This window comes from Botrytis byssoidea (assembly GCF_014898295.1).
Source record: "Botrytis byssoidea strain MUCL 94 chromosome Unknown BBYS_007, whole genome shotgun sequence".
In the NCBI taxonomy this organism is placed as follows: domain Eukaryota; kingdom Fungi; phylum Ascomycota; class Leotiomycetes; order Helotiales; family Sclerotiniaceae; genus Botrytis; species Botrytis byssoidea.
In genome coordinates, this window is record NW_024065848.1 from 108,741 (window position 1) to 120,778 (window position 12,038).

Here is a 12,038-nt window from a genome sequence, read left to right on the forward strand (position 1 = left end):
TGCGTGTTTTTTGTGTTTTATGAATGAATGAACGAATGATGGTAAGCTTTCTATACAGTGTGATCGATGCTATTAAACCTAGGTATTAAACCTAGGTAGGTACATATATATTCATACACCCTATCCCATAAAATCATATCATACAATATCTAGATAAGTTTTATACTACATACATAATTTCATTTCTTCTCTTCTTATCTCATCTCTTCTTGTCTCTTCTCTTCTCTTCTCAACTCATTCCATTCCATCTCAGCTCAACTCATTCTGTTCTATTCTATTCTATTCTAAGCCTTCTCACACCTACCCATCCTCCCAACTCACAATCCGCTCATCCTCTATTATCTATTCACAATCCACTCACCCACCCACACAACTCCAACTCCAACAGCAGCCCGAGTCACATATAAACATTATTATTTCATCTTCATCTTTTTCCCATCCCCTCCCTACCCCTCCGTACCTATATATACCACAAAACCCACTCATTTCAACTAAAAGTAAAACTCAGAATTCTCTTTTAAAAAACATGTATAGAAAAACAAAAGTCCAAGCAAAAATCCCAAGTAAGGTAGGTATAAAAATTAACGCATTATTTCCTTGCGTTGAGAATAAGAATAAGTAAGGGTATATAGATGAACAGAATTCAAAGTCGAATTAGAAGCCGATGCCGAACCCGAAGCCGAGATCGAAATCAAAGGTCTCCAGACCAATCGAAATTAGAAATCGAGAAGAAAAAAAAGAAAAAAAAAGGTATAATGCAACGCTTCGCTATGCCTTTAAGGAACAAAAAAAGCAACGCAAGTCTATTCAAGACTATATGGTATAAAACAGCACGATCCTCCAAGTATTAAGCGCCTCAAATCCAATCTCTGTATATCCCAGAGCCACTACATCATCATTAATCTCGTAGTTCTCCTTTCCATCCTTGTCGTTTCCGCACCCAGTCCAGCACCTAACCCTCCTTTGCGCGATTCCTGTGCTCTCCTGAAAGCATCCCGCTCACAATAAATCTTCCCATTCATCTCAAAATAATCATGTCTCAAATTCCTCTTACAATCCGCACAATTCAAACAGCTCGGGTGAAACTTCTCCTTCTTCTCGCTTTCCAAATATTGTCCCTCGATACCCCTATCACAGCCAGAGCACATTGAACCATTTAATTGATGATAATGATGTTCACAATAAGGCGCATCATTATGAACGTAGAATTCCGAGGTAAGGAATGGAGCTCGACAAGTTGTGCAGACGAAACATGGTTTATGATAGCGACCAGTTAGACGTCCATCGGCTGAAGATACGGATTTGCCTTTGATGGGAAGCGTGCAAGATTTGCAATTACCTTTTGAAGTCACAGGACGGCGAGGAGCGGGCAAAGGTTTGTTCTGATCGAGGAGTGGAGCTGTGTGAGATCTTTGGAAACCATTCATGGGGTCTGGTGAAAGATTTCTTAGTCGAGGATTCAGTGGCGCAGGCGAGGGGTCACGATTGCGGGGTTTGAGAGGCGCGGGTGGGGGAACACGAGGTGTAGGCGATAGGCGGCTGACAGGATTGGTGGCGTAATCTGGAGATTGAAAGGCGGGACTCAGAGGTGAGTATGGTTCTTGTTCTTTTACTGGCTCCAAGTCGCTTGGTCTGGGATACATTTCGTGTGGTGAAATATTGGCCATCGATGAAGTAATTTCAGACATGAGTTCAGACATTCTGGGATTTGATTGCTGTCTCCTGTGGTAATCGCTTTCCACCGTGGATGGAGGGCTTGACCGTGAGCTAATTTTACTCCCTGCAGAAGTGGAGGAAGTGTATGAATGAGTGGATGATTGAGAATTAGATGCAGAATGGTATGGATTATTAGCACCAAATTCTGCTTCCAAGTTGATATTGGGTAACGGTGGAAGATCTCCAGCTTGATGTCCTGATCTTCCTCTGATGAGACTTGCACCTCGCGGTGGTAATGCTCTTGATGTATCAGGACCAGAGATTGATGTTTTCCGTCCTCTGTCATTCGACTCTCGTGACCTGTGACTTGATATCGATTGATTTCTACGTGACGAATGAAAATCGAGACTCTCCTTTCGTCGAGGAAATGTTTGTGATCTTATAGCTTCCTGACGTCCGGATTCCTGAGAATCTTCTCTCACCTCTGGTGATAGGATACCATATCCTTTGTTGCGCGGTGGCATTGGGAAATTATTAGTCGAGCTATTTGTTGAAGTTCTAGAATGACCCGAGCTTGTCGAGAGCGTTCGATCGATTTGTTCAGGCTCCGCAGTCAATGGTGGCGAAATTATGTCATCTGGACGTCCCATACTAGGTTTTCTATTGTACATTGTCTGTTCTCCATAACTAGGAACCTTTCTTGAGTCCGTCGCAAAAGGTTCTGGGGTATTTGTAACGACTTTTTGTAGAGAAGCAGCACTTCCAGCTACATTTTGATTCATGTAGACTTTTGAATTTGTGGATGCGAACATCATTGGGTCCGCCTGTTCTATTCTCGGCGAGTGAGCGTCATATGCGCTCTTAAGTCTGGGTGATCCCGTTACTTTTGGTGTGGGAAAGCGAGGGAAAGCAGAGTCTAGATTGGATGATAATAGAGCTGGAGTGATAGGTCTTTGCATAGGTGACGATTCGTTAGCGCGCGAAGACTTTCCGAATGGTAATCGAAGGCGATCATGTGGAGTCAATGGCGAAGCACTTCGAGAGGGAGATGCGCTACTCGCTGGTGTCAATTGATCTTGTTGGAAGAATGGACGATCTATTGATGTTATCATTAGTATAAATTTCAAAAGTCCAATAGCTCTTCAACATACTCGCAGCAGATGTATCAACCCTCGGAGGCATTGTTCTTCCTGGTTTCAAAAGATTTGAACCATTGGAATATGATTGCTGATTGTATGGCATCCTGTCGAAAGTATTATTTAAATCGAGTGGTGGTGTAGCTACATGAATAATTAGTATTGATATTACACCATTGATATCATGGACCTAGAAACTTACGTTCTCCAGCAGAAGGAGGGCCTGAGCAAATATGCTCCCCCATCATAGCAATTTGAATATCCCTCGCGCAACTCGAACATTTTATCGTTGGTAAAAAACTCGACGATCTCATAAAGTCTGCCATGGTGAGCAAGATAAGTTCTTGATTATGCCAACCTCTCAATTCCCTCGATTGATTCTTAAATATTGATCATAAAGCGGCTATAATGTTTTATGTTGGTCTCTTATTCCTTCGTCGATCAATTGAGTGGAGGCGGTAAAATGCTCAGTATGGAGAGGGAAAGGATGAAAGATCTGGTGATTTTTGAAGCGAAGGAAGGAAGTTTATAGAGAATGGCGATATTATGAGTATTCAATTGTTTCGTTTGTGAGTTCAATATATTAAATTAAATCTTCTAGAAATGATCTTCAAGCTCAATTGGATCTGATCGCAGTAATGTACAGAGTCTTGATTAGGAAGCAAATTCTTGTGAGAGATGTTGAAGAATGAATTAAGTGAAGTGTCAATGCGATTGAAGAACGAAGACGAAGATATGGTATATTGTAATGTAAGTAAGTATGTATTGATAGAATTCCTAGTTGAAAGATTGGATGGGAATGAACGACAAGATGTAAAGATTGATAGATAGGTAGGGATGAATGAATGTTGTGCTTGCTATTCGAATATTGCTGTAAGGACTGACTGTTATTACTGAGAATGAGTGTGAGTGTGAGTGTGAGGGTGGATGTATCTGGATGCGTGTATAGGTAGGTAGTGAAGATAAAAACAAAACAAAAAATAAAAGGTGGAAAAGATCAGGACGAACGAATGTTTGATAGTTGGATGAAACTCCCACGTCCTAGTATAGTGCGGTGTGGAGAAAAGAAGAAAAGAGAAGATCTTCTTGAGTAGTACTCGAGTAACTGTACCTGGTATCTTCCTCGTGGATGGACGATGAACGATGGACGATGGGCGATGGATAATGGATAATGGATAATGGACAATAGACAATAGACAATAGACAATAGACTATCATATCATGGACCTGCGCAAGCTTTCACACTTGGAATCTCTTTCCGTCCTCCCTCCCCTCCCCCCCTGGTCCAAGTCACAACCAGAATCCAAAATGGGATGAAAATGGATTCAGGTACAAGAAACATGATGACCCGTCCTCGATGGTGAACCGTGCTGGCTTGACGATGGAGGTTATTGTAACATCCAAGTCCCATAGCATAAACTTTCGCGGGTCATGATTGGTTCATGTTTAATTATCTATTGTTGCGGATAAATATTATTTGATTTCATTCTGGTCCAATCAATGGATGAAGTGGTGATGGGGTGATGGGGAGAGGAGGGTGACTTGATGATATCGATGGGATATTTGGTTTCATTGGTAAGGTTTGCGGGATCATGAATGGAGAGTTTATTGTGAGTAGATGTCTCGAGTAATGGGATTGATGGATGATTGGGTATGGAGGAAGAGAGATTTACATCGGCACATGGGATTGGGATGAGTCGATGGGAGGAGTGGAAGCCATGGAAGATGCCATGGAAAGAAATGACTCGGGAGGTCCAAGCTACGTATGGTCGTCGATGAACTGAGTAGTGCCGGTTGGTGTTGGTATTGGTAGAAGTATGTGTACTAGTCGGCTGGTATGTATGGTCTACCGGTATTGCAAGATGAAGGTATATTTAATATCTACCTAGATATCTATCTATCTGATGTCTCTCGAGCTATGTATCCAATCAGCTCCAACTTCAAAGAGAACATTCATGAGTACCCATTCCTTATTAGATGATAGATAACTAGACAGTACACAGTACACAGTACACAGTAGACACTCCCGATCCATAAATATATCCTCATATCATCCCACCACCAACTCTCCTACATCCACATACATCTTCAACATCGTCCCATGCCCCTCTCTCAATCATTTAACTCTAACATTTACCTTTCCACCAATTCTCCATCCCCGAATCACGAAGCGTCCTCTCTCTCCCACTTTGGTCCGTCCGTACCTGCTCCACCGCCTCCACTCGATACATTCATCTCCTTCATTTCATTCATCTCACTCATCGCAATATGCAGAACCACTTTTGGCAGCACTGCAGCCCCCATTGGACCTTATCACCGTCCCTCCAAATATCAGGGGCCACGGAACGGTCCTAGTACAATCTCATCCGACCGTCCAGTGCATCCAAACGAGGGATGAAAAAAAAAAAAAAATCAAGGTTCATCGGACGACGCGATATGTCAGGGACCGAGGGAGGAGTCCAGTCCACGCAAAGATCCTAGAACCACTAGGGAAACTTTTTATCTGAGCGTAACCCAAAGGATCCACACCATGGCCATTGAAACGAAACACACTACAGTACACACTACACTGATGGCCATCTTCCAGTGCAAAGTTTATCGTGCCATGTCCCGTTGCATATTTTACTTTTTTCTTGCTTCTTCTTCTTCTTCCTTTTGTTTGACTCCATTACCCGCATGCATGATCGAAACCTTGGGAGCTACGCAATTGCAGAGCCAAAATTAAGAAAACGGGGTTTCAGATGTCGCGCGCTTTTCATGCGCATCCATAATGATGTCAAGACATTGAGTATGTGGTCTCTATCCAAAACATTCTATTCCTTCCATTCGATGTTCTATGCCCAATTGATTATTGGGAAAATCTTCTGGTCCTCTGTCCGCGACATACTAACGCTTTCGATGGTGGGAAGAGATAGCTTACCTAGTATCTAGTATGGTATCTAGTATTTAATATCTAATATCTAGTATCTAGTATCTAATATCTAGTATCTAATATCTAATATCTAATATCTAATATCTAATATCTAATATCTAATATCTAATATCTAATATCTAATATCTAGTATCTAACATCTAATATCCAGTATCTCATACCTAGTAATGAAGGAGTATTAAAGTATCTAATGAATCGAATCATTTGAATTGAGCGCTCCACCAATTCCCCCATGGAGAATATCAATTATCAAACTTGCCCATTTCGAGTCCTTGCCGCCGTGAACCTAAGATTGGACCGCCGGACCCTGACGGTGTGATAGGGTACTATTATAGATAGGTGTGATCGGTAACGTGTAACCTTAGAGTGCAGAGTAAAATATCGTATTGATAGGTAGAGGTAGTACAAATAGAGATATTCGAGGAGATAATCGAGATTTGATTGTAGTGGTGGTATTGGATCGGTATTGTGTTTTCTTTTGATCCAAAAAACGAAGTTATACTATCCCGTGCGTGGACTATACTATGCATTTATTCATTGCTGTTATGTCGGGTGTTCTCAATAGAAATTGCAGCCAAAGGAAATTAAAGCATCGACTCGTAACACTTCTGGCCGATTCTTCATAATAAATCGGGGTAATGAATCCAACACAACACAGACATTTAGAATTTTTTCCCTTTCGATAGCTTCAATATTGTCAGTCAAACAAACGGCCACTCTTTACACTTCGTCACTCTTCCTTCCCGTTATTCTGTCGGCGGCTTACTAGCCCCTGATCTCCACCTTACATTTCCTGAAGTGGCGCTACTCAATTTATATGAAGGTGATCCCCTTCTTTTCAGGAATTTTTTCAACAGGAATTTTTGGTCTTTCTGCTCTCAAAAATGGGGGATGTGATGTTCTATCGTGTTGTCTTTTCTCTTCAATTCGGCTGGTTGATGGGAGGATGGACCGACCTCTTTGAGTCTCTGCCTGTCAATAGGTAGGATTGCAAGTATGTGTACTATGTGTACTATGTGTACTATCTATACTATATGTACTAGTTATGTGTAGTATGGAAGACGATTACAACGGGATCATTTTCGACCTTGATGATTCTAGACTTGGTCTCTTTGTGAGTGATAATTTCTGTTGATCAGGGTCTTTTCTTCTTTCCTTCTAGTTCACTTGGTCAACACAAGAATTTATCTTGTAGAGCAGCTTTCCCATTTCCCATACTCTTCCATGCATCATCTCTTTTACTACCCACCGACAAACATCTCCTTCCACGCCGTTAGTGTCGGTATAGTGTCCAACAGTCTCTCTCCGTACTCACTGAAACATACAACACATCGGTTGCAAAACACAACAGTTGTAAATGAATGACTGCCCACTCCCCTATTTCGAACACCGACATCAATTTCCACATTGGATACTCCAATTCAGGCTCTTAAACACATAAAGCCAACCAAACGTTCTCACAATGCCGCTTGTGCATCTATCTCATCACACCTCCTTTCCTTGTCGACACTTCAAAAAACACGTGTTATGATTTCCTCGACGCAATGAGTAATGAAAACTGTTGAAATGCCATTGATGGGATATATCTGCGTATGGTATTCTGACCGCTACTTTGCTTCATTTCAATAGTGCTATTCTATTGATAATACACATGAATTCTGTACTAACGGGCGCAACCGCGATGCGAGATTCCGTAGTCTTCGGGAACGACATAATTATTGGGAAGGAAAGGTAAGAAAGGGACCGAGGGAATATTATTCCGTGATCATATTGTTGACATTAATTGATCGGATAATTTAATAAGAAAATATCGAATCAGTGAGACGAGAAGAGTAAAGGGACCACTACCCAAGTACCTAGTATGTATAGGAATCTCTGGATATTCAAAATTGACGAATGGGATAGATACCTAGTAGATATCATGGTTGGTGAGAGGATTGAATGGTGTAATATGCAATAACAATATATTCTGTACGGAGGCGATTCGCAAGCCAAGTTGATAGCCACCTTGAAGTCTTGGAGATGATCTCTTATCCAAATGAGTTTGTGAAGCATGCGGTCTCTTCTGTTGTGATCATTACCATCTTTGCACTTTTCTTCATAATAACAGACCATACCAAACCATACCATATTATACCATATTATACCATATTATACCATATTATACCATATTATACCATATTATACCATATTATACCATATTATACCATATTATACCATATTATACCATATTATACCATATTATACCATATTATACCATATCATACCATATCATACCATACTCAGCGCACAATACATAAAAATCAACAATATCCTCCCATTTTCTCCACAACTACCTACCTAGGTACTCCAGACTCTCCACAAGACATCACAGCAAAATCATGGAGAAAATGATATTTTCTTTTGTTGATCGTTATCGATATACATACTGCTAGGTCCCTCCACCCAATCTCATCCAATCAACGACGCATATTCGAGCCAGCAAAGCTAACCCACTATTATCAGACGGTACCTTAGATTATAGTGGGGGGAGATACGGAATTCGGACAACGGATGTCACCACGACGAATTTAAAATGATGCGAACTCCCCACGAATTTCAGTCTTCCTTTCGATAACCATATACTTTGAATCAAATTCGACCGACGATTAAGATCAACTGCCAAAGCAAACCCCTTCCAACACTCAACTCAAGTCAATCAAACAGATCGCACTTACGAGTGTGATCACCCCGTCGTCAAGACGTTTTCTAATCTTCTCAACTCGTACGTATTCAATTTTATTTTGATAATGTTTGAGGGTTGAATAAGCTGCTTCTGCCGTGGATGGAGGATGGGTGAGAGAGGAAGCAAGAAAGAATGTCCTGTGCATCTCTACACTCAGTTGCACTTGATGGATTGGAGTTTATTTGATTGTCAATATCTGCTGCTTGCTGCCTTCCATGGCTTGCAATGTTTACATGCGATCGCGGGTGTATCTTACCTCCTTCTCAATGCCTTCGTATTCTCTTGGATAGTAGAGGAGGGGACATCCGATGCCTTCGAATTGTATTGATTCTGCGGCTGCTGCTTTCCACAAGGTTCATTGTTTACATCGCGGTCTTCACCCATCTTACGATTCCCTCGTCATACACTTCACACTTCCTTCCCAACATGCAACTCAACCTCTCACAACTCCCCATTGAGGGAGGAACTTCTTTACAATATGGCATACTAACAACCCATTCACAGATCGCACCATCCTTTTGCTGGTGCCCGTTGCTCTTCTCCAGCAGGAGCATCGGACTCGCCGTTTGTTAGATAAATAGTCTTGCAATCAACAGACCTCTTCTTCTCCAATACACAACATTTGCATCAATTTTTGTCTATACATCTGTACCCATCAAAACTCGAAAACATTCATACACTTGCAATTCTTGCTTTACCTACACATCTACATCAATTTTAAGATCTTCTCAAACATCTTTACGTTAAATCAAGAACTGTCAAGCACTTTTAAGAACTTTTCGAGTTTTCAAATCAATCAAAGATGGCTCCCCACGCAAACGGCTCCAGCAACACCAGCACTATGGATGGTGCATCCTCCCAATCCTCTAACCAAGACTTGTTCACCGTTAGCTCTCCTAACGTTCTCTACACTGATGACGAGATTCGCTCAAAGTACAATTATCGTACCACCGCTGTCACTCAGTCTGCTAACGGCAACTTTGTTGCTACTCCCAAAGAAACTGTCTATGACTTCAAGGTCGAACGTAAGATCCCCAAGACAGGTATGATGCTTGTCGGTTGGGGTGGAAACAATGGTACAACCGTTACTGCCGGTATCATTGCTAATCGTCGTGGTCTTTCATGGGCAACTCGTGAGGGTACCCGTGAGCACAACTACTATGGCTCTGTTGTGATGGGTTCAACCATGAAACTCGGTACTAACGCGAAGACTGGCGACGATGTCAACATTCCTTTCCACAAAGCTTTGCCAATGGTTCACCCCAATGATTTGGTCATCGGTGGTTGGGATATCAGCGGCTTCAACTTGTCTGATGCCATGGATCGTGCTGGTGTCCTCGAACCTACCTTGAAGCAACAAATCAAGAAGGAAATGACTGACTTGGTTCCACTTCCTGGTCTTTACTACCCAGATTTCATTGCTGCCAATCAAGAAGATCGTGCCGACAACCTTATCCCAGGTAGCAAGGCTTGCAATGAGCATGTTGAAAAGATTCGTCAAGATATCCGGTAAGCATTCACAGTGATTTACTCTTCGTTCCATTGCCATCTGCTAATATTCTTTTCGCAGTGACTTCAAGGCCAAGAACGAACTCGATAAGGTCATTGTCCTCTGGACTGCCAACACCGAACGTTTTGCTGAGCTTATTGATGGTGTAAATGACACTGCCGATAACCTTTTGAAAGCTATCGAGAACGGACACGAAGAAGTTGCTCCTTCCACTATCTTTGCTGTTGCTTGCATTCTCGAGAATGCACCTTTCATCAACGGTTCTCCACAAAACACATTTGTTCCTGGTTGCATTGAGCTTGCAGAGAAGCACAACTCCTTCATTGGTGGTGATGACTTCAAATCTGGTCAAACCAAGATGAAGTCTGCTCTTGTCGACTTCTTGATCAGTGCTGGTATCAAGCTTACTGCTATCTCCAGTTACAATCATCTTGGTAACAATGATGGAAAAAATCTCAGCTCTCAAAAGCAATTCCGTTCCAAGGAGATTTCTAAATCCAATGTTGTCGATGACATGGTCGCTGCTAATAACGTTCTCTACAAGGAAGGTGAACATCCTGATCATTGTGTTGTTATCAAGTACATGCCAGCTGTTGGTGATAACAAGCGTGCCCTTGATGAGTACTATGCTGAGATTTTCATGGGAGGTCATCAAACCATTTCGTAAGTTACTATCCAGACAATGTCCATCTTATAACTTACTAATCATAAATAGGCTCTTCAATGTTTGCGAGGATTCTCTTCTTGCTTCACCACTGATCATTGATCTTGTTGTCCTTGCAGAGATGATGACTCGTATTCAATGGAAGGCACATTCTACTGATGGTGCTACCACCAAGGATTACAAAAACTTCCACAGTGTTCTTAGCATTCTCAGTTACATGCTCAAGGCACCTTTGACTCCACCTGGAGCTCCAGTCGTTAATGCACTTGCCAAGCAACGCGGTGCTTTGATTAACATTTTCCGTGCTTGTGTTGGTCTCGAACCAGAGAATGACATGACTTTGGAACACAAGCTTTATTAGGTTGTGTCTTTGGTCAGAAGTTGTGGATTGTTCGAATTTCATGGTGGTGGGATTTCGATGGATTCTTGAATTGCTTACTATTCTTATTGACCTCATGGTGATACCTAAGTACCATGCATTCATTCATTACCTAGAATAGTTTTATCGAAAAATTGAAGTACATTAAACCTTCAAACGTTACTCTTCTTCTGAGTTGTGTGAAAATCTCCCATGTTTTTTTTTTTTTTAGTGATCCCAACTGATACATTTTGGTGTTCGTGCCGGGAATTTATTAGTTGGGGAAGGAGTGAGGAAACGGTGATTAGCGCGAATTGCCTGAACACTTGTCTCACATCCCAATGAATATCTTCACCTTTGATTATCAGATTTCCCGAAATCTCCGAATTATCATCTCATTTGTCTTTGAAAAGGAACATTCACTCCATTGAATTGATTTCGCACTTATCAAATCCTCATTGATCAAATTGTGATCCAAGCAGATTTCTATTAGTGTCCAAAGCCAAGGAAGGTGTCTCGAGGGTGTTGAGGTATATCGCGACGGTAGAATGAATGGATGCATGATTCGAGATCTCGATAAATTTGGACTTTGATATCTCCTTATCCCCATCTCTCTTCACGAGATCAGATTCTGCGAGATCTCGTTGGGGGCGCGTGGTCTGTGATTTTGAGGGGAGGTGTGTTGAGTTGGGCTGAGGTGTGAGGGGAGGTGTGAGTTTGGGTTGTGAGGGGAGGGGAGGTGTGAGGGGAGGGGAGGTGTTGAGTTGGGGTGTTGAGTTGTGAGGTGTGTGGATTTGCTGGATACTGTGTATTCGGCTCGCTGGGGTTGAGATTCTACTTCGTATCCTCGGCTGATGCGCGTCGTGTATGTATGTGTGAGTGGTGTGGTGTGTTTATTACGATTGCGATTGAGGGGTAAGGTGGATGATTGCTCGTTTCCTGCTAACTTTGAGAGTGTGGTAGGTATCCTTTCTCATCGTCGACTTCTTGAGGGCTGGGGATCTTCCCTATATGGGTACATAAAGTGTGAGATTTTATGCTGATTTTTTAATTGGAG

The 12,038-nt window shown here is 42.0% G+C and overlaps 3 protein-coding genes across 3 annotated transcripts; 2 read left to right on the forward strand and 1 right to left on the reverse strand.

Annotated features, from left to right (window-relative positions):
* Positions 1-61: 61 nt before the first annotated feature.
* EAE97_004094 (uncharacterized protein) lies at positions 62-3,941 on the reverse strand. The gene is made up of 3 exons (XM_038874606.1): positions 2,995-3,941; positions 2,808-2,936; positions 62-2,752 (listed from the first exon to the last, which is right to left on the reverse strand). The coding sequence occupies exons 1-3, from the start codon at positions 3,116-3,118 to the stop codon at positions 888-890; spliced, it is 2,118 nt and encodes a 705-aa protein (XP_038734050.1). The 5' UTR covers positions 3,119-3,941; the 3' UTR covers positions 62-887.
* A 4,358-nt stretch (positions 3,942-8,299) lies between these two features.
* On the forward strand, positions 8,300-9,026 carry EAE97_004095 (uncharacterized protein; the record flags this gene model as incomplete). The annotated part of the gene is made up of 3 exons (XM_038874607.1): positions 8,300-8,325; positions 8,378-8,488; positions 8,954-9,026. 3 exons carry the CDS (start codon positions 8,300-8,302, stop codon positions 9,024-9,026), a joined length of 210 nt encoding a protein of 69 aa, XP_038734051.1.
* A 225-nt stretch (positions 9,027-9,251) lies between these two features.
* EAE97_004096 (uncharacterized protein) lies at positions 9,252-10,984 on the forward strand (the record flags this gene model as incomplete). Its single annotated transcript, XM_038874608.1, has 3 exons — positions 9,252-9,958; positions 10,020-10,622; positions 10,675-10,984. The coding sequence occupies 3 exons, from the start codon at positions 9,252-9,254 to the stop codon at positions 10,982-10,984; spliced, it is 1,620 nt and encodes a 539-aa protein (XP_038734052.1).
* Positions 10,985-12,038: the final 1,054 nt, after the last annotated feature.